This window comes from Rhineura floridana, chromosome 8 (assembly GCF_030035675.1).
Source record: "Rhineura floridana isolate rRhiFlo1 chromosome 8, rRhiFlo1.hap2, whole genome shotgun sequence".
NCBI lineage: Eukaryota > Metazoa > Chordata > Lepidosauria > Squamata > Rhineuridae > Rhineura > Rhineura floridana.
This window is the reverse complement of record NC_084487.1, coordinates 72,951,931-72,974,021: the sequence shown is the minus strand read 5'-3', so window position 1 is coordinate 72,974,021 and position 22,091 is coordinate 72,951,931. Positions and strand designations below refer to the sequence as shown.

Below are 22,091 nucleotides of genomic sequence, written 5' to 3'. Positions count from 1 at the left end.
AATCGGTGATTCTGGAGGCGTTCCTTCAGATATACTGGCTAGGGTTGCACTCCCTTGGTTTAGGGATGTAACTTGGGGATGCTCCTGGATTAACCCTTGCAGCTGGAGGCTCAGGTGTCCTTGTTGGCTAGGAGTGCCTTTTTCCAGTTCCAGCTGGTTTGCCAGCTTTGGCCCCTTTTCAATCAAGATGACATCACTGTACTCCATGCTCTGGTAACTTCAAGATTGGATTGGTGCAGTGTGCTGTACAAGGGGCTGCCCTTGAAAACAACTCAGAAACTTCAACTGGTCGAAAATGCAGCAGCCAGATTACTGGCTGGGGTTCCATTTAGATCTGATGTAACCTGTTTTAAAACATCTGCATTAGTTGCCAGTTCATTACTGGGTCCAATTGCTTGTGTTTAAAGCCCTGAACAACTGAGGCATGAAATATCTGAGAGACTGATGCCTTCCCTACAGAACCTCTCAGGTGTTGAGATCTGCAGAAAGGGCCCTCTTGGTAGTTCAAGGGGGGGGGATGATGGCCCTGGAAAAGGCATTTTCTGTGGCAGCCCCTAAAGTGTGCAATTCCCTCCCCAGAGGTGTGTCCGGCACTTTCGTTATACAGGACAGCTTTCATTGTAGGCCGAAGCCACACCTCTTCATCCTCGCTTTTGACACGAGACATATCTTTTTAGGACCCTCTCTAGCTGTGAAAGAGAGCCAGTGTGGTGTAGTGGTTAAGGTGTTGGACTATGACCTGGGAGACCAGGGTTCAAATTCCCACCCAGCCATGAAGCTCCCTGGGTGACCTTGGGCCAGTCACTGCCTCTCAGCCTCAGAGCAAGGCAATGGTAAACACCCTCTGAATACTGCTTACCATGAAAACCCTATTCATAGGGTTGCCATAAGTCGGGATCAACTTGAAGGCAGTCCATTTCCATTTTCTAGTTGTGAATGTAATTTATTTTAAACTATTTTTAATGTATTTTATATTGTGGCTCGCCCTAGGACCTACTGCTGAAGGGTTGGTAATAAATTTAAAAATAGTAGCAGTTAAGCTGCAATCCTATATCCGCCTATTTTGGGTAAACCCTATTGAACTAAATGGAACTTACTTCTGAGAAGATAGGTATAAGTGTACTGTAAAAAGCAGTATGATGCGCATCTGGTTACCCGAATTCACAAAACAATCCTATACACGTCTAACCAGAAGCGAAGTTCTGTTAAGTTGAGTGGAGTTATTCTCTCACGAATGGTATAGGATCGCAGCGGTAGCTACATCTGAAAATCCTCCCCAGTAATTACGACTGGTCTGGCGTGCAGATTTATGGCCAGCTTTAATCTGTGGCGCCATTGTAAGGATCAGGAATGAAGAAACCGTGGGCAGGACTACATCTCCCGGCATGCATCATTCAACCAGTCCACTGTTCTTCCTTCTCCGGCGGCGAGGAGCGTCGTTTCCGGTGTTCGTTGAATTACCTCGTGGACGCGAGCGCGCGGCTGTCGGTGTGGGCACGAGGCGGTTGAGAAGATAGGAGTAGAGGCCTTGAAATCTTCGCCGTCGCTATGGTGAGTCCTGAGGCGCCCTCCGCTAGGGTAGCAGTACAGGGGCAGGTAGAGGGAGGAGAGGCGCCATCGTTGAATAGGGGCTTCGGACCATGATTTTTTTGGGGGGGGATCGAAGATTCCAGAAAAACTCGAAGGGGGCAACGGAGGAAGAGGATCCCAGTCCCGCCCTGGCGAGCCGTGAAACTGCTAGAGATGTAGCGCCCTGTGAATCCCGCTCCTTCCTCGGGCGGACGCTTGTCACTTGCAGTGACGCTGGTAGGATTCCGGGCTCTTCCTCTCCGCTGCCGCAGGTCGCTGTCCTACAAGGACTGAGGCGAGCGCCTTTGTTAGTCTGAGGAGAGAGGCGTAGTTATGGTCATGCGCCGTGGGCCGGAGGCGTTAATCTTCCTCTTCTTTCTCTGCTTCGTTGATGCGTAAAGGTAGTCCCTCAGCCAGAAGCTGTAGCTTCTAAATAGTAGGACATATCAGTAGCCCTGAGAATTTGGGATCTGTGGAAAGGCTCCAGTCATGCTTACAGTGTCCCGTATTCTATTCCCCCCTCTCTTGTCAAATGTAGTTGGTCTTTTCTACCAACACTTTTCAAAACAGCTTTCTGGAGAAATGGGCCCTGCAACCTCTGCTAAATAACATCATGTTTTTAGCTCCCTTGCAAGATTGAGTGAAGAAATGGAGTCATTCCCACTGCATTCCACATTATATTCCACAGGAGGAGGAGGGAGCTGGGTCCTTATTTCCCCCACCCCACAGGCCAAGTTTAACCGGTCAGTCACCTAATGTCACAATGACATCAAGTGATTTGTTTCGATTTTAAATCAAATGGTGCAGGCGAAGACAGGCTGTAAAACACTAATGATGAACAGGTCTTGCAAAGTCCTCAGATCTGGAGCTTCAGCTTGAGAAGCTTTGAGGGCAGCACGTCTTTACCTGCCCCACACATGAAATTATATGGCATTGGGTACAGACCAAGTGGGTGTGGCTTGGCCAAGATATTTATTAAGCGGGTAGCCCACTACTGTTCTACAGTCTTGAGCTCTATTCTGGTGTGCGGCTTTGTGTGTAAATTTTACACATAAGGAGGGACAAGTATCCTGAGTTCTCCCCCCACCCCACGTTATCATTCCTGTTGCTCTCCATGAGTTGGAGGGTGAAGGTTAAATAGCTTCTACCCATGAAGTTTCCCCACATGATTTAGAACCTTAGTTTTGCAGGATTTTGCATCACATGGGCAGCCCCCATGAGGCTTTCCACTTCAGACTGTCTCCCAGCTCATGAAGGGTGATGGCAGTGATGACGGGGAAGGGACACAACTTAGCATACTTGTCTTTGTTTGTGTGTAGGGTTTATATGTAAGCATTGTGCCCAAATACAGCTATGCTAGAAATGGGGTTTAAGTCAGGGGTGGGGAAACTGGGCCCCACAAATACTTTTCCAGTGTTGCAGGGGGTCATAGACCCCTTACTTTTTTGGGAACAGGGTACCAGCCAGGTCCTTTGTATGAGCCAATCAGTGTGAAAAGGGAGCATGTTAGCCACTGAGAAAAGTCCTTGTCCTTTTGTGCTGATTGGAGCTAATCAGAGTGAAAGGAGGTGAGTTAGCCACTGAGAAACTCTTCTCAGTAGCTAACACAGTCTCCCCTTTTGTGTTGATTGGCTCCTAGGGACATTTGTTGTAGTGGAGTGTGGACTCGGAGTGAGGAGCAAGGGAAATGAGAGAAAGTGGAAAATGGGCTTTGCTATAACAGGCCATGGTGTGACTATCATAAAGGAGGCCTGTACTTCTGTATTTGCCACTACAGTACTGTCCCAGATGTTGTTGGACTACAACTTCCATCACCCCAGCCAGCATGGCTCAGTGACCAGAGATGATGGAAGTAGTTCCTTGGTCCAAGTCGACCAAATGTTAGCTGCTCCTAGTTTAGATAAATATAGGTTGAGATTGTATTATTCTTTCAGACATTAAACCTAATAAGTTTAATTGGTGTTTAAAAATACATATTTGTAAAATTAATAGGTTAGATACCATAAATTCATGTAGTAAAGATGTTGTAAAATGCATATTTGTTAATTTTTTGTTACATGGCATCCTGTTTCCCATTATTTCAGGCATCCATGTCCCTAGCACCTGTGAACATCTTCAAGGCTGGTGCTGATGAAGAGAGAGCAGAGACAGCCCGTTTGGTAAGTCTTGTATTCATTGACACAGATATCTAGAATTATAGTTGCATTTAAATATATTTTGCTATGAAAAAAAGCTTGAACCTATTCTGTGTGTGGTCATGTTTTTACTTCTTTTTATTCCAGTCATCTTTTGTTGGGGCTATTGCGATTGGAGATCTAGTTAAAAGCACATTGGGACCTAAGGGCATGGTGAGAAATCTTAAGTTCTGAGATATATTGTATTTGTTACTGTTGTCACTTTGAGTCAAATGTTTAATGCCCTCAAATGTGGATCTTCAGGACAAGATTCTTCTCAGTACTGAAAGAGAAGGCACAGTGATGGTAACCAACGATGGAGCAACTATCTTAAAAGCTATTGGAGTTGACAACCCTGCAGCCAAGGTTTTGGTTGGTATGTTTGACTAAATATGTTACAGGGATATATAATCACATTGAATAACAGGATTGTAGATTTTCTGTTTCCTGTGAAAAATACATTGTTTTCCTATAGTTTTCTCAGTCTGATACTATTTACCACTGCATGCTGGCTATCTCAACTAAGGCAGCCAAACTTAGATGCTGAGAAAAGCTGGATGTGCAGCTTACGTTTTGCATAATTCTGTATTTGTGTCTCATGGCATATGTGGAGTGGGTTAAGACATATCTTAGGTGCTTAAATAATCAGTACCATGCACAGCATTGCATATAATGTGACATTACTATGTACCAGACAGTCAGTTAAAGGGATCCAAATTTTATCTGTAATGTCTATATAGGCCTCCATCTTAAATCAACATAAAATGTATGATATTTCAGTAATAGAACTTATATGGTAGCATGCTCTTTACAGATATGTCCAAGGTTCAAGATGATGAAGTTGGAGATGGAACTACTTCTGTAACTGTTCTGGCAGCTGAATTGCTAAGGGTAATAAACTTTTAAAAATATATTTGAAGGTATCTCAGTATGTTGAAATGCTAAGTTGAAGTTTTTTGCTGCAGCCAACTAACATAGCTAACTTTCTGGAATATGTAGATAATGTGATTAATCTTCTCAAAAAATTAGCTTATTTGACTCTGAGTTGTTGGATTTTGTTTTGAAAAGATTCATAGTTTTATTTTTTTTCCCATGGCTATCTATAATTGAGTACTGTATGACTTGAAGAAAAATACTGTTAAAATGGATCACTGAATTTTAAAAATAGTCTTTTATATTATGTTGAATATAAAGTATACCTGAAATAAATTTCTGTAGCTTATGTTAGGCTGCAATCCAATACACACTTACCTGGGAGTAAGTCCCATTGAACCCAATAGAGCTTGCTTCTGAGTAGACATGTATTGGATTGCAGCCATAGTCAAAAGATTCCAAGAAATCTTATTTTTTAAGCTATTACATAACTGAAAAAAATAGAACAGTGCTGATGTGACATGTGCTTGCTAAAGAGAATACTTGAAGGTACTATTTCACTTGCAGCTTGCACTGAAGTGTACTACATGCTTTAATATTTCTAGGAGGCAGAACTATTGATTGCAAGAAAGATCCATCCTCAAACCATTATCGCAGGTTGGAGAGAAGCCACAAAAGCAGCAAGAGAAGCCTTGGTGAAATCTGCTGTGGATCATGGGTTAGTTTTAGTCACAGACAACTGATATTTTGTTTCTCAGATTGTCATGGTCAAATATTTTGAAACTAATGACAGATGTGTGCAGCCATACAAAGGAGAAAAATAGCATTAAGTGCTGAATGCTATTTGTGCTCCTGTAAGCAGGGTTTCATGCTATTTGAAACCAGCAATTTAATTGTAATATTCTGCCAACAACAAAATAGGCTTGAAATTTTGTTATATATATCCTAAAACTCTGCTTAAAAATTCAAAATTTTGCAATATATCGCTCCAATACTGTTGTATTTATATATGGAAAACATTTGTTTTCTGCCAGAAAGCTGGCCTCCAATACGACTGATAAGAAATAACGTTTTTTAAGGCAGTGCCGACAGATGAAAATACCCACTCCCCTGTCCTTAGTTACCTCCTTTTCCAGCTGATGTTCTTTAAAGGTTATACAGTAGACATGGCAGGAGTGACAGCCTCCCCATCCCTTACAGTTTTGTCTCTAGTGAACAAGACATCTTCTCACCTGGATAGGACCGTGTTCCAAGGAATTATCCAATATTTTGAGTAAAATTGCCTTGTATTTCAAACATTGCACTTGCATTGCAAAAAATTGATTTATTCCAGAGTTTAAAAAAATGTTACATGTGGTAGAGGAAAAGGAAGGATTGGGCGCATGGAATGTTAGAGGCAAAACCTTATTGTAGTTCTATTTGCCATGGATTTTAAATGCTGGGGAAGTTCAGCATTTGAAAAACAAATACTCTATAATTCATTGTGTAACTTAGTCTCTTCAGTATGCAAATACAGTGTTGGACATCTTTATATGAAAGTATAGCTTTAAAATACATATAGTGTACTACATACTATTAGTATACCACATCTGCAAGGGTTTATTTTTGTTTCCAAAATTTGAAGATGCTGAACTACTCTTACGTTTTGGGAGCAGCTTATTAGGTTGCTGTGGGTGAGGGGTTGCTGTTAGAAAGTGGAAAGTCAGAAGCCCTACTGTTACATGCAGAGCTTGCTGTGTGGCTCTTTGGGTCGGGGCATATCTTTTAGTAATGATTCAGAATGTGTGTTTAAGTTCACCTTTTCTATTTTTCAGGGGAAATGAAGCCAAGTTTCATCAAGACTTAATGAACATTGCAGAAACAACACTCTCTTCAAAATTACTTACTCATCATAAAGATCACTTTGCAAAACTTGCAGTGAATGCTGTCCTTAGACTGAAGGGATCTGGTAATCTGGAAGCTATTCATGTCATCAAAAAACTAGGAGGAAGTCTAATAGACTCCTATTTGGATGAAGGTATCTTTTTACTTATTGGTAACCATTCAGTAAACTGTGTGTCAAACAAGCTTATTATGCTTGTTACTAAAGTAAACACAATTTTTACTTCAAAGAAACAATGCCTGGCCGTATTCAAGCATCATCTAAGCCATTAACCAGACAGTGTGCACAAACAAAATTGGGCCTGCTTTGCTCCTACTCTCATAGAAATTATTGTCGCTTAGAAATCCTAATGACTAAGCATTTTATAAATGCCTTTAAATAAGGAAATACTGGTTTGCACTGAGAGAAAACCAACCCATGATCCTTGGCTTAGTGTTATGTCCAAATCGGGGATTATTGTTTGTTTCGCTCCTAACAAGCCATGACCTGTAGCCAAGGTTTGTTCTTGGCTTAGTGCACACGGTTAGTACGAGCCAAACACAATCCCTGGTTTAGGCATAGTGCTGAAGACAGAAATAACCTATGGTTTACAGCTTACCATGATGTATCAATGCAGCCAGTATTTGTATGTTTCTCTTAGCGTGGTTATATTTTGAAGGCAAGTTCCCACATAATGTTTTGCATTCAGAGAATAGCCTCTGAAAACTGTTCCCACAGGTGTGAAACTTGTCTGGATGGATCATATTTATATACCATTCTGAATGGTTTTGGATCATAAGATTATGCAAGCTGAATCAATGTATGGTCCATTCTGACATAAACCTTTTCACATTTATGCACTTGAAGAGTTACTTCATAACATCTTGTATGAATTAAGCATCTGAAGTAGCCTCTACATGTAAGAAGCTTAAAGTCCAAATAGTTTCTGATTCTGTGAATGTGTCACTTCAATCTGCCATATGTGCTGGTTCATGTTTCATATGATGGAACAAATATGTGCATAGTTTTATTTAGCCAAGTGTTCAAATCTGTAGGATTAGTCTCTTATTCCTATGACTGTGACCCAAAGAGCCCTAGCTAACTTGCTTACTTCAATTTCATAAACTATTCCTGAATATTTAAATCATCTTTGGATATTCCATAGTCTTATTCTTGCTGTTTGTGTGATTTTGAGAATGAAATTCAAAGAAGCATTTCCGCAGCCTTGGCTAACTTGCCAGAAATGTCATTGTACGTAAAATGTAATGTGGGGCACATGTGTACACATGTATATCGATGCCCTGATCTCCATCTTCTATCTCATGGTCTGGAATTGCATGAAGTTGTATTTAAACTGTAGGAAATAAAAATTAGTACTCCCCCCCCCCCCCAATGATAGCATTCATAAAGAGTAGGAAACACATGTGCTGGGACCAGGTAACAAAAACCAGGTAATGGGAATATGGGGTTGGATCCTCACTAAAGCCCCCGAAAGACTACTCTTGAGAGTCAAATGTCCCTTAAGAATTGGGTGCAGGGGCTGCAGTATAAGTTGCCACCTTGTGTGAAATGACAGATTTTCTGCTTTGGAGCCAATCCCTGGTGTCTCCAGGTAGGATTGCGGAAAGCCCCTGCCTGAAACCCTGGAGAGCTGCTGCTGATCACTGCAGATAATACTGAGCTAGATAGATCAGTGGTCTGATGCAGTATTAGGCAGTTTCCTATGTTCTAGTTTCTGCCTTTAAGAAATCACAGCTTCAAGAAGAATAAACTTTCAGAATCATACAGAAGCTATCAGTTATATGGTCAGGGTTGATTATTGTAGTGCTTAAAAAAAGTAAACACTCAGCAAGAGAGAGAAATCTGTAAGCTAATCCTACACCACACAACTAATAGCCTAAGTGCAAGAAAATATCAGCTGCAATAATTGAATCAATATGTCTGGGCTCTTTACCTTCCTTTTAAGACAGCCTCACTCAAGCTCTTTCTGAAGCATCTTCCACCCAGCCACATTCATGCAGTGAGCACATGTCCCTCTTTATGTGGGTGGCAAGGTGTGATGCAGGGCATATACCTGGTTTGGAAGATTTTTCTGTGGAAAGATGCAGAAGTTCTGCTTCCCATTTTAATTTTTTTAATGCACGTCATCCAAATAATGGTAACATAGAAAATTAATGTTGTAAACCCATAAACAATTATTATGTGAGTCTGTACCTTAAAATATCCTTATTGCTGTAATCAAGTCTGCTTCTTCTTCATTTCAGGATTTCTGTTGGATAAAAAAATTGGTGTCAACCAGCCAAAAAGAATTGAAAATGCAAAGATACTTATTGCAAATACTGGCATGGATACTGATAAAATTAAGGTAGGTAATTTTTGTGGTACAAATCATTTAATGTATCAAAGCAGTTAAATTATTAGTGAATATTGCCATCTTTGTAACTTGACGTAGATATTTGGCTCCCGTGTAAGAGTGGATTCCACGGCAAAGGTAGCAGAAATTGAACAAGCAGAAAAAGAGAAAATGAAGGAGAAAGTTGAGTGTATTCTGAAGCATGGAATAAACTGTTTTATCAACAGGTATGTATTGAACTTTGGAATGTTTGGAACACACTGATTGACCCTTCAAAATCTCTGCTGAAAAGCATGTTACAACATAGTGGCCAGTTTGCACGTCATGTTAAACCATAGTTTAAAACAAACTGTAAATTGGTATGAACAAGCAGCGTGTTGGTGCAAGGGGCTCAGAAGTTCCTACAGAACTAACTCCCTGACCTCTGCTGGTGCCATACGATGGATGAAAGAAGCCAGACTCTGATTTAAGTTATCTGAACCTGGATTGTGGCTTTTTCTTCCAAACAAACCACAAGTGGTAAATGAAGAACAAACGTTGGCTACCACTCATTAATAGTTAAAGTTATGTGCATTGTATAAGTTATTGTATTGTTAAACACATTGTGTATATACACATTGTGAGGTTTCTGACAAGATCAATTAAACACTTTTTTTTGCCATGTTATTACGAACACATTTTTATTACAGGCAATTGATCTACAACTATCCAGAACAGATGTTCGCGGCTGCTGGTGTTATGGCTATTGAACATGCAGATTTTGCTGGAGTTGAGCGTCTAGCTCTTGTTACAGGTACAATGAAACATTTATTTAAAATTATTTTTAAACTGCCTGTCATTGCAAGAGCGATCCCAGAGTGGGGTGTAGTAAAAACAGAACAGCAGCATAATAAAAATAAATCATCAGGAACAAATAAAACATAAAGAAAAAAAATCCAGAAAAAATAAATACCAGACCCAGGCACTTCTAAAGTCTGGATGAACAAGTGAGTCTATACCTCGCACTGAAAACACATAAGGATTGATGGGAGGGTGCTCCATAAATGGGATGCCAAAACCAAGAAGGCCCTTTTCCACTTTTCCACAAGATTGATTAGATGGTTGCAGCACTACCATGAGGGCTCTCTCCAAGAATCTTAAGACTCAGGTGGGACAGATGAAAAAAAAGGTGCCTCTTCAAGTATCTTAAGTTGTCTAGGGCTTTACAGATAATCATAAGAACTTTGAATTTAGCTCAGCAGCATACTGACAGTCAGTGCAACATTAAGAATTAATGTTATGTGCTTCTGATAGGCTGCCAACTGAACAGCCTAGCTGCAGCATTTTATACTTCCAAACCATCTTCAAGGGCAGTCCTACATAAACTGCATTACAGCAAGCCAGCATAGAGGTTCCAATTCTCAAAAATACTATTCTAGATTTTGTGCTGACTCTCACTTTTGCATTGCAATAATTTTGAGTTTAGGTGGAAGACCTGAGATAGAAAATGTAGAGTAGGTATCCTTAAGGAGTGTAGTTCATCAAAATATAACATATCCAGAGGCATAATAGGTAGTACAGCATGGTATGCTATGTTCAGGATATTGAGTGGCTTTTTGGTCTGAAGTGCTCCAGGTCAGTGTTTCTCAGCTGTTTAACTGTGCCATAGCCTTTTGGTTGGTCTCCCTTCTTTGAGAGGTAAGGGCCAGAGGAGGTATTGAAAGAAATTAGAAAGTGAAATAAAATATTAATATTTATTAATTAATAATAATATTATCAATAAACTGGGAATAGAAAGGAAGGGGGTAGTTATAGCAGGAAAAAATGTAAAACAACCAAAGAGAATGAATGAAAGAAACCAGCAGTTTCAGGGTGGGAAGTGAGGTACAAGCTGAGTGTGAAAAGAGGATGGGGGGAAAAGTTGCAAGAGATGGGTAAAAATGCTTTGAGAGGCATGTGGAGGTGGGAAGGAAAAAATACAAAAGAAAAAGCCTTTTCCACTTAGAGGATCTGGTAAAGTCTGCCTAAAATGGGGAGGCTGAATCAAAATATTTCCAGAACAAATCTGTACATAGCCTTGAGAAAAGCTGAGCTATGCAACTCTTTGCCACACCGTTGTTGGGTTGTCATAAAGACTCATGAGCCTCTGTATTGGGATGTAGTCATCCAGGGTCTTGGGGGGGGGTCTTAGTCCTCCTACTTTTTTAGGAGCAGGGTCCCAGCGAGGTCCCTATGTCTCCAGCCTCCTACAAACCAATCAGCATGAAAAAGGGAGTATGTTAGTCACTGAGTTAAGTCTTCTAATATGCTTCCTTGTCCTTTCCTGCTGATTGGAGCCGATCAGAATGAAAAGAGGTGAGACAACCACTGAGAAGACTCTTTTCAGTAGCTAAAACTCCTGTCTTTCATGCTAATTGGCTCCTAGAGATGTCTCTTGTTGTGGGAGAAGGCATTAGTAAGGATCTCGTTCTCAACCCAGGAGCAAAAACAGGTGTGTGTGGCTGTGACTATCATGAAGGGACCCTGCACTTCTGAACTTGCCACTACACTAGTGCTCTGTATACTCACTTTTGAGTCTGATACGGGACTAATGATAATCAGACATTCTTGAGATGGAAAGCATAGCCAAATATTATCAGAGCCCAAAACAGTTACCAATGCTTGTTTTTTACTTTTTTGACACAAAGTGAGGATGTTTTCATAATTTAAATTGAAAAGTGTAAAGTGGCATAGCAGCATTGTAGCCATGAATGTTAGAAACTGATGAATGAAAAGAATATCTGTTCATCCTTCTTTTCATAAGTGTATATTGCATCTTTGGAAGTTCAGCTTTATATGCCTGTTAAGGAACCATTTACTAAAATTATTTTATGCTTGTCAAAAAGGCTAATGTGAACTTGCATTCTCAGGTGGTGAAATTGCTTCAACTTTTGACCATCCAGAATTGATAAAGCTAGGAAGCTGCAAGCTGATTGAAGAAGTCATGATTGGTGAAGATAAACTTATTCATTTCTCTGGAGTTGCTATGGGTAGGTTTTGCTACTAAATGTTGGGCGGAACAGTCCTATATTCCAATTACATTGGGGGTTGGGGCGATAGTCCACCTTTGAATATGTCACTGGATCAGATGCCATCTTGTATTCATGCTCACCTCAGAAAGGGAGGAGGAGATACCCACAACCTGAAAACAAAAACAGTGTAAAAATAACAGAGGTACTTTCCATGTCCCTGAAAACAATCAAGATGGTGGCCAGTGACAATGCCTGTATGCCGCCCCACACACACACACACAGAGAGAGAGCAATGACCTCAGCACCGCTATTACCCAGGGAGGAAATAATACGTTTGGCAAGTAACCAAAGGGAAAGACGTGAATAGTTATCAAGAGCAGGCACAGAGACACTGACAGCAACAGTCTCCTGTGGCTCACTAGTCACCCCTGCAGGGCTTCTGTACTTTGGGCTGTGACTTGATAGACAGCAAGGTAGCAGGTGCAGTGTCCTTTTATGGATCAGTTAGCAGAAGGCTGAGAATTTCATTAGAAGCATTTTTATTGTTGTTTTTCTTTACCATTTTGTAACTCTTTAGGTGAAGCTTGCACCATAGTTCTGCGTGGGGCAACACAACAGATCATAGATGAAGCAGAAAGATCTCTGCATGATGCACTGTGTGTTCTTGCCCAGACCATAAAAGATACTAGAACGGTGTATGGTGGAGGTAAATATGCAACATTTTTATTTTCACTCCAGTTTAAATATGAATGCTTTCTAAGATTGTTATGAGGTGTCTGTTTTTTTCTAACTTGCAGGCTGTTCAGAGATGTTAATGGCTAATGCTGTCTCAGAGCTTGCAAAAAGAACACCTGGCAAAGAATCAGTAGCAATGGAGTCTTTTGCTAAGGCCTTAAGTATGGTAAGCTAGTGTTTAGTTCTGTTGTAAATAGTATAATTACTGTAAGTTCAAAGATCTAGAAAATGCTGGGAAGGAGTCTGAGGACATTTCTGAAGCGTCTTTCCTCTCCCCCCCCCTTTACTGGTTGTTGGCGAGTACAAACTTCCTGGTGATGTTATTTTTCAGGTTTGTTGGTCTTGTTAACCAAGACTCACAGGAGGTACAATACTGTTACCCATCTTCCCCTAGGCCCTTCATCATGTTGTCTTTAGGTTGGCTAACTCTTTACACAGCATTCTTTGCAAATGCTTCTAAAACAGGGTTAGATCCAGACTCTTTCCACTCTTGTCCCAGCCAGCAATAGCAGGAACCCCCTAAGTCAGGAATGGGGGACTGTGGCCATCCAGGTTTTGTTGGACTCCAACTCATTAGCCCCAGCTAGCATGGCTAGTGGTTGGGGATATTGGGAGTTGGAGCCCAGTAACACCTGGAGGACCACAGGTTCCCCAGTCCTGATCTAAGCAGATGTTTGCTTAGGGAGCTTCTCTGAGATCTGGGACTGTGTTGTAAACTTGTTTCTGTTCTGCACCAAGGATACACATATTTTGAGAAAGGGCACAACTATCAGTTTTTGAATTTAAAACCAAGGCAAGAGTCATTTCATTGGATTTTTTTATGCAGTTGATATCATTTGGTAGTACAGGGGTCATCAGTTTGGCACCTGCAGGTGTACATGTGCCCACAGAGGCCTTCCCTGGCACCCATAGGGTCCTCCTCCCTGCTGAAATTAAGTTTAAGCATGCTATTGTAGCCAGTAGGATAGGTTGCAGTGTGTGAATGTGTATGGTACCTACAACAGTTTCTCTGGTTTGTAAATGTGCCCATGGGTCCAGATAAGTTGTGTGACTCCTGGAATATAGAATGAGATATAGAATGAGTTTTCTTTTTCAGTTGTGAAATTCATATAACAGAAGATACCTTATAGTGTAATTTTGAACTTATTAAATAGGAAAACATAAGCTAGTATGCTTTATAGTGCAACATCAAAATATGGTAATGTTAATATTTTAAATGGGCAGTATTGTAAACGTAATATAGTTACTTCCAACAGGTTTTTCTGCTTTTAAGTAAGTTATGTAAGCTTTTAGATTTTTTTAAAAAAAATCTGGTTAGGGTATGTCTCGTTTTTTTAAAAAAACAAAAACACAGACAACCAAAAGCCTTCCTGCTATTTATAAGACTTGTGTTTTCCAAAATCTAATAACCACACCCATTCAAAAAAATCCTGGTGTGAAAGTTGTGTATGCTTTCTATCACGAAAATCATGCCAAATTCAAGCCTAGTGAAGATCTGCAATCAAGAACATTCTAGTCACATTTAGATTTGAATTGTGCATTATTTTTATTTTTTTATTTTTGTAATTGCCTGTAATTTGGTAGGTTGTTCTCTGTGGAATGCTCTAACAAGCCTCCTTATTTTATTAGCTCCCAACCATCATAGCTGATAATGCTGGCTATGACAGCGCAGATCTAGTTTCCCAGCTTCGAGCTGCTCATATTGAAGGGAAAACTACTTATGGACTTGGTGAGGAGTTTTACATATATTTTGTATGTTTCATTTTTTAAAAAATAATACCTTTGTGTTGCTATGACTTACGAACGCTATGTTGTTTGAAGCTGCTCTAAATGCATGGGGTGCTGCAGCAGTGAAATTAATATCCAACATAAGTCTGGTTCACTAAATGCAAATGCTACCCGAGAACATGTAGAGCTTTACTAAAAACCAATCTCATTTTAATAGGGCCAAGATAGAAAATGCAAAATAATTCTGGAGATGAGATGCTTGCCATTACATTTTTAACACTGGGAAACCTTTTTTTAATCTCTTGAAGACATGAAGGAGGCAGCCATTGCAGACATGGCAACTCTGGGAGTAGTTGAAAGCTTTCAAGTGAAACGGCAAGTTTTGCTGAGTGCTGCTGAAGCAGCAGAAGTGATTCTCCGTGTCGATGATATTATTAAAGCAGCTCCAAGGTAAAACGAAGCTTTTCCAGTTCTCGTGAGATACTGCCTTAATCATACTATATTAGAAAAACAATGTATTTGAACTATTTTAAAAGCGTTACAGGTAAATAGTAATTTCATTGTTATGTAATTGTGTTATGGCTGTATGTTTCACATTACCAGCTGATATGTGATATACTGCAGCAAGGTGTCCAGTGCACCATCTGGTTTAGGAGGATCAGTTCAAGGCCTGAGGATGTGGATAAGGCACTTAAAGCAGTGTGACTTCAAATATGCCCTCTCAGCCGTTGCCCAAGAGGATCCAATATGTGGTGAATGCTATGTTATACTGCTACTTTGAAAGAGGCACTGATGTGCCTGCTCCTCAAAATAACCCGCATTGGACCCAAAGATCTGTGATAACTATCGTCCAGTCACTCATACCCCCTTTTTAGGGAAGGTACTCCAAGGTGGTGGCCGCTTAGCTTCAGATGTTCTTTGAAGAAACTGATGATCTGGACCCATTCCAGTCTGGGTTCAGGCCTGGTTATGGGACTGAATCAGCCTTAATCACTGACTGATGACCTTTATCAGGAGAGGGACGGAGTGTGCCCCTCTGTCCCCAGTAAGGATCCTTGTCTCTCTCAGCAGCACTATATACCGTTAACCATAGTATGCTTCTAGATCAGCTCTGTAGTGTGGGAGTCATAGGCATGGTGATGTGAAGGTTCTGCTCCTGTATACAGCTTTCTTTCTGGTAGCATTGGGTAGCTGTTCCTCAGCCCACAATAGTTACGCTGTGGGGCTCCACAGGATTCTACCTTGTTTTAATATCTGTATAAAACTGTTGAAGGACATTAGGGAGTATGGAGCAAGGTGTCATTAATGTGCTGATGATACCCAGCTCTATTTTTCTGCATCATCTGAGCGAGAAGAGGTGAACAGGTCCTGAACCAGTGCCTGGATGCAGTGGTGAGCTGGATGAGAAATAACAAGCTGAAACTGAATCCCGACAAAATGGAGGCCCTTGACGTGGCCATGTCCAGGAATTATGCATATTGTCTGCTCTAGAAAGGGTTACATTCCCTCTGAATTAATAGGTGTGTAGACTGGGGGTGCTCCTAAATCCAGCATTGTTTTTGGAAGCACAGATGTCCATACGCTGGTAGCTTCAAGAGTGGATTACTGTATTGTATTTTGTGTGGGATTACTTTTGATGTTTTATTTTATTTATTATCATCATCATCATGGTTTATTTGTATGCCACCTTTCCGTAATAATTTATGCTCAAGGTGGCTCACAAGAAGAAAAAGTTACATAATTCACTGTTACAAAACAAAATTCAAATAGTCAAACAATAAGATTAAAAAATATTAAGAAACATACAATAAATTGAAACAATACCGTTACAATTCATAATAAGGTCCAAATGCAAAAACATAGTCCCCATAACAGCAAAAATAATTGTCCCGCAGAATTAAACTTCAACCCAAACAAAAGTTCCTAAACAACATCCCACAGTCAAGATGCTCTCTCCATATAAAGCAGCTCCCTAAGTCCCTGCCTTTGGCCCCTTCCTTCTTCCAACACTGAGCCAAGATCTTTTTGTCCCGCGACACGCTCACGGGCGAAAGCTCACCTCCCTACCTTAAGCACTAATCCCTCCAGGCTGTTTGCCCTCTGCAGCGGTGCTGGCTCTGCCAGGGGCGTCTCCTCTTCCTTCGCCCCTTGCCCCTTTCCTTTTTTCTTCTTCTCCACTTCCTCGGCCTCCTCTTTCCCTTCTTCGTTGCTAGACTCTCCCACCTCAAAGGTGTCCAAGGTCACCAGCAAGTGGGTCAAGTTCAGCAAACCCAGGGAGGCCTTGAGCTCTTGTTTGGTGAACCCCACCCCTTTCTTCCAGCCAGGTGGTACCATCAGCAAATCTTATTATTATTAGATTTATTATTATTATTATTTGATTTATATTCTGCCCTTCCAGCAGGACCCCAGGGCGGCAAACAAAAGCACTAAAAACACTTTAAAACATCATAAGAACAGACCTTAAAATACATTAAAACAAAACAACTTTAAAAACATTTTAAAAAAAAAAGCTTTAAAAACAAGGTTTTTTTTTTTTTTTAAAGGAAACATATTACAAAGCAATTCCAACACAGATGCAGACTGGGATAGGTCTCAATTTAAAGGCTTGTTGAAAGAGGAAAGTTCAGTAGGCGCTGAAAAGAAAACAGATGGCGCCTGCCTAATATTTAAGGGGAGGGAATTCCACAGGGTAGGTCCCGCCACACTAAAGCTCCATTTCCTATGTTGTGCAGAACGGACCTCCTGATAAGATGGTATCTGCAGGAGGCCCTCACCTGCAGAGCACAGTGATTGACTGGGTATATAAGGGGTAAGACTGTCTTTCAGGTATCCTGGTCCCAAGCTGTATAGGGCTTTGTATACCAACACTAAAACCTTGAACTTGGCCTGGTAGCAAATAGGCAGCCAGTGCAATTCTTTCAGCTGCAGGGTGGCATGTTGGTGATACCCTGCCCCAGTGAGCAGTCTCGCCACCGCATTTTGCACCAGCTGCAACTTCTGGACCAACCTCAAGGGCAGCCCCACATAGAGTGCATTACAGTAATCCAGTCTGGAGGTTACCGGTGTGTGGACAACAGTGGTCGCAGCTGTCTTACCAGTTGAAGCTGGTAAAAGGCACTCCTAGCCATGGAGATCACCTGGTCCTCTAGCGACAAAGATGGATCCAGGAGCACCCCCAGACTACGGTCCTGCTCTTTCAGAGGGAATACGACCCCATCCAAAGCAGGCAACTGACCAATTATCCGAACTCGGGAACCACCAACCCACAGTGCCTCCATCTTGCTAGCATTCAGACTCAGTTTATTGGCCCCCATCCAGCCCACCACCGAGTCCAGGCAGCGGTCCAGGGCTTGCATGGCCTCTCCCGATTCAGATGTTACGGAGAAGTAGATCTGGGTATCGTCAGCATACTGCTGACACCTCGCCCCAAATCTCCTGATGACTACTCCCAAGGGCTTCATATAGATGTTAAACCGCATGGGGGACAAGATGGTACCCTGTGGCACTCTACAGCACAACTGCCAGGGGGCCGAAAGACAGTCACCCAATGCTATTCTCTGAGAGCAACCTTGGATATAGGATTGGAACCACTGTAAAACAGTGCCTCCAATAGCCATCTCACCAAGTCGGCCCAGAAGGATATCATGGTCAATGTTATCAAAAGCCACTGAGAAATCAAGTAAGACTAACAAGGTTGTACTCCCCCTGTCCTTCTCCCAATGAAGGTCATCCATCAGGGCAACCAAGGCCGATTCAGTCCCATAACCAAGCCTGAACCCAGACTGGGATGGGTCAAGATAATCTGTTTCATTCAAGAGTACTTGCAGTTGCTGCACCACAACCCTCTCAATCACCTTCCCTAAAAAGGGGGTATTTGCAACCGGTTGGTATTTGTCACAGACCAGTGGGTCCAGGGTGTGCTTTTTCAGGACTGGTCGGATCACCACCTCTTTCAAGGTGGCTGGAACCACTCCCTCCCGCAATGATGCGTTGACCGCACCCTGGATCCACTCAGTCAAACCCCCTTAGCAAGCTTTAATAAGCCAAGAAGGGCAAGGGTCAAGATGACACGTTGCTGGCGGCATCATCACAAGCACCTTGTCTACATCATCAGGCCACATCAACTGAAACCGTTCCCAAGAAGTCGCAGCAGAGGTTGCACTGGAACCTCATTGGGGACTACAGTAGATGTGGATGGGGCATCAAGACTGCTATGGAGGCGGACAACTTTACCCTCAAAGTGCCTAGCAAACAATTCACAGTGGGCCTCCGAAGGGTCTAAAACTCCATTTCCTGGAGTTGATGTCAACAGACTCCTAACAATACGGAAAAGCTCCACTGGACGGCTACTTGAGGATACAATGGAGGCAGAGAAGTGGGCCTTCTTCGCCGCCCTCACTGCCACACAGTAGGCACAGTTAGGATATTTTACTTGTGCCCAATCAGCCTCACAGCACATCTTTCGCCACTTGAGCTCCAGCCGTCGTCCAGCCTGTTTCATTGCCCTTAGATCACTGGTGTACCAGTGTTGATTCAGAAGCTGAAGCTGGTGCAGAATGTTGCATCTAGGCTTCTCTGTGGGGTAGCCTATTGTGAGCATGTGAACATCTGTTCTGAAAGAGCTTCACTGGTTGCCTATTTGCTGCCAAGTCAAGTCAAAGTGCTTTTGTTCACCTATAAAGCCATATGAAATGAAATGGACTGCCTTCAAGTCCATTCCGACTTATGGGCGACCCTATGAATAGGGTTTTCATGGTAAGCGGTATTCAGAGGGGGTTTACCATTGCCTCCCTCTGAGGCTAAGAGGCAGTGACTGGCCCAAGGTCACCCAGTGAGCTTCATGGCTGTGTGGGGATTCGAACTCTGGTCTCCCAGGTCCTAGTCCAACACTAATTACTTTATGGAGCATCTGGCCCTTCGTAAAGATCTATGGGGAGGCCCTCTTGATGGTGCTACAGTTGACTGATTTAGTACATGCTACGTGAGAGAAGGCCTTGTCAGTATTGGCTATCTGTGGAATTCCCTCCCCTCTCAGATACTGTCGCCAAGTTGCTGTCACCAAGTCTTTTGGATTTTCAGCACCAGCTGAAGACACACTTCCCCCACTCCAAGCTTTTGTATGGGTGGACTGAATTTTTTCCTGGTTCGTAGTTGTTTCTGCCTGCTACTCTGTGAATTTAAATTTTAATGTATCCTGCTCTGAGATTACCTTGACAAGGAAGAGCAGATAAGAGAGAATACTACTACTAATGAATTAAATAATAAATAAACATGTACAAATACTTTTAGATTCTTACACTCCAGGCTTGCAATTAACTTGAGACTTTTGGACTTCCGGGAAGGGTGACTTAGCCTGTGCCTGCTTTTGAGACGGGCTCCTGCCTCAAAAGAAGCTTATTCAGATATATCAGTCAGTTTTTTCTTTTTTTTTTGACTGATTAAACTTCTCCCGGGTAGGGAGAAACGAAGAGATTAACCTCAAAGCCTATTTTTGTTGGGACGACCAGATCTCATTAATTTATGGGACGAGGTCCAGCCGACGAAGGTGGGACGGATTTTCAACAGCAAGCTCTATCTGTTAAAGCGAATGTTCATCTTATCTTCTAAGAGAGAACGCACTAACAGGCAAGCACCCTTCTTTCTATATTTTTCTTTTACTTGACTTAAATTGTTGCTGTTTAAAAGAGATTTGCCAGATTGATCAGTTTTTGACATCTCACTGGGGAGCCATAACTTCTCTCTGCTACGCACTAATTAATAGCTTATCTCTGTTTTTGTTGCAAAAAGCTGTCCTGGATTTGCATTCTAAAGATATACACAGAAGAGGGATTTCTATTCCAGATTTTTATTTTGAAAAATATTATACTGTTTTGAGACTACTCTCTTTTTGGTCTATTTTATTTTGACGAATCTGTTTCTTGACGATTGCCATTAATTGTTTCGATCCTGGGAACTGCATTTTGTTTACTTAACTATTGGAGAGATAAGGCTGTCTGCTCTGTTTATACTGTGATGTCACCAAGTTTGGAGTATTAACCCAATTGTTGCTGAAATAAGAAGTGGTTTTCCTATATTTTTCTTTTAAAATGGCAATTAAGAAAGTGGCTGAAAATCTGGAAATAACTATGTTTCAGAAAATAATGGATGAGATTGAGATAATGAAAATTGAATTGAGTAAAATGAAGCAGGAGATTAAAGATATAAGGGTCCCTGTGAGAGAGGTGACCCTGGAAGGGGTCCCTGTGAGAGAGGAGACCCCGGAGATTGGAACAGGGGTCCCTGTGAGAGAGGAGACCCTGGAGACTGGAATAGGGGTCCCTGTGAGAGAGGAGATCCCGGAGATTGGAACCAACGTGGAACAGGAACAAGATTTGGAGTCTATGGACTTTAGAAATAAAATCTATTGTTTGGAACTCAATGTTATCTCTGAAGAAATGAATGAAGATTCTAGAGATAAAGTTATCAATGGCATGGATAATCTTCTGGACTGGAATGATGTGATGGAGCCCAATATAGAGAAAATCTATGGAATTAACTGCAGCCATGTGACAATGGAAAAACTTTTAAGAGATGACCCAGTGTATTTTGAAAAAAAGAACAGAGATATGATTTTACAGCAGTATTTCAGCAACCTATTCAGAATGGATGGCAAGAAAATATTTGGGATAGAGGTAATTCCCATCAGACTCTTACTATATGACTATGGCTTTGACAGCAAGATTATTATGGAATACTGATAATGGAAGATTGGATATTGAAATTACTGGACTTAACAAGACTACTGAAGATGGAAGATGGAAAATGGAACTAATAGAGATAATAGAACAATGGCTACTGAAATTATTGAACCTAACAGATTCTGATGTGATGGATTAATTGAAATGTTTATTTTGACTATGGTTATGACAATAAGATTATCATAATTAGTAATGAGATGGATTAATCGATATGCTTATCTGGAAAAAAAAATTGATAGATATATTTCTTAAAGAATTGAAACCTCTCTTTGACTTTTTGTGGAAAGAATAAAGTAATGTTTATGAGATTTGATGATTAAGTAAGATAACTACTGGAGGAAAGTGATTTTATAATATGACTTAAGAGACAGGATTGTTATATATTATAGACTTATAACTGATTTGATCTTTGACAAATGGGAAGTCAATATTTTACTCTTTATTTTTTATTTTTGTTTTTTCTTTTCTTTTTTTCTTTTTGTTTAACTATTTTTGATTTTGTTTTTTGTCTTTGAATGTTTTATGATTTTGTCTTGTATGTTTTATGAAAATCTGAATAAAAATTATTGAAAAAAAAAACAATTAACTTGAGACTTTTAAGCAAAGGAGACCATTCTTTCCTCTAACATTTGCTTGTACTAAGTTCTGATTCTTCTTTCAGGAAAAGAGTACCAGATCGTTATCCATGTTGAGTATTCTGCTGTCAATAAGAACATGTGGACCAGAAGTTTGCAAAATACTTTGTGTGCAATTATAGAATAAAGGGATGGAATATTGAGCACTGGCATGTGATCAGTCTTTTGTTGGTTTAACTTGTATCATTTTGAAAAGACCAATTCATTCTCAATTGTACAACATCTATATTTCCCTACCATTCTCTTTGTAGTACTCCGTAATAAAAGTTTCAAATCTATTTTGACTTTTTATTTTCCTTAGTATAGTACTTCCGAGTGTGTGCTTTTTGTAGGGAATAACTTTAAATGTAAAAGGTGAAACCTTTCAATGAAACACTGAGAACAGAATCCAAAGAATATGCAGAAATGACTGATCATAAAAACAGAGTTTACTGCT

At 40.9% G+C, this 22,091-nt stretch overlaps 1 protein-coding gene across 1 annotated transcript; it reads left to right on the top strand.

The window, feature by feature from the left end:
- Nucleotides 1-1,414: 1,414 nt before the first annotated feature.
- On the top strand, nucleotides 1,415-21,933 carry CCT2 (chaperonin containing TCP1 subunit 2). The gene is made up of 16 exons (XM_061639764.1): nucleotides 1,415-1,551; nucleotides 3,654-3,728; nucleotides 3,852-3,917; nucleotides 4,008-4,119; nucleotides 4,558-4,634; nucleotides 5,222-5,334; nucleotides 6,431-6,633; nucleotides 8,742-8,842; nucleotides 8,930-9,057; nucleotides 9,520-9,623; nucleotides 11,719-11,838; nucleotides 12,398-12,526; nucleotides 12,618-12,721; nucleotides 14,185-14,284; nucleotides 14,592-14,733; nucleotides 21,682-21,933. The coding sequence occupies exons 1-16, from the start codon at nucleotides 1,549-1,551 to the stop codon at nucleotides 21,710-21,712; spliced, it is 1,608 nt and encodes a 535-aa protein (XP_061495748.1). The 5' UTR covers nucleotides 1,415-1,548; the 3' UTR covers nucleotides 21,713-21,933.
- The last annotated feature ends 158 nt before the right edge of the window (nucleotides 21,934-22,091 follow it).

Coding starts and splice junctions, on each gene's coding strand:
- CCT2 (XM_061639764.1), top strand. Junction 4,120..4,557: donor TGCAGCCAAGGTTTTGGTTG/GTATGTTTGACT, acceptor TGCTCTTTACAG/ATATGTCCAAGGTTCAAGAT. Junction 12,527..12,617: donor TAGAACGGTGTATGGTGGAG/GTAAATATGCAA, acceptor TCTAACTTGCAG/GCTGTTCAGAGATGTTAATG.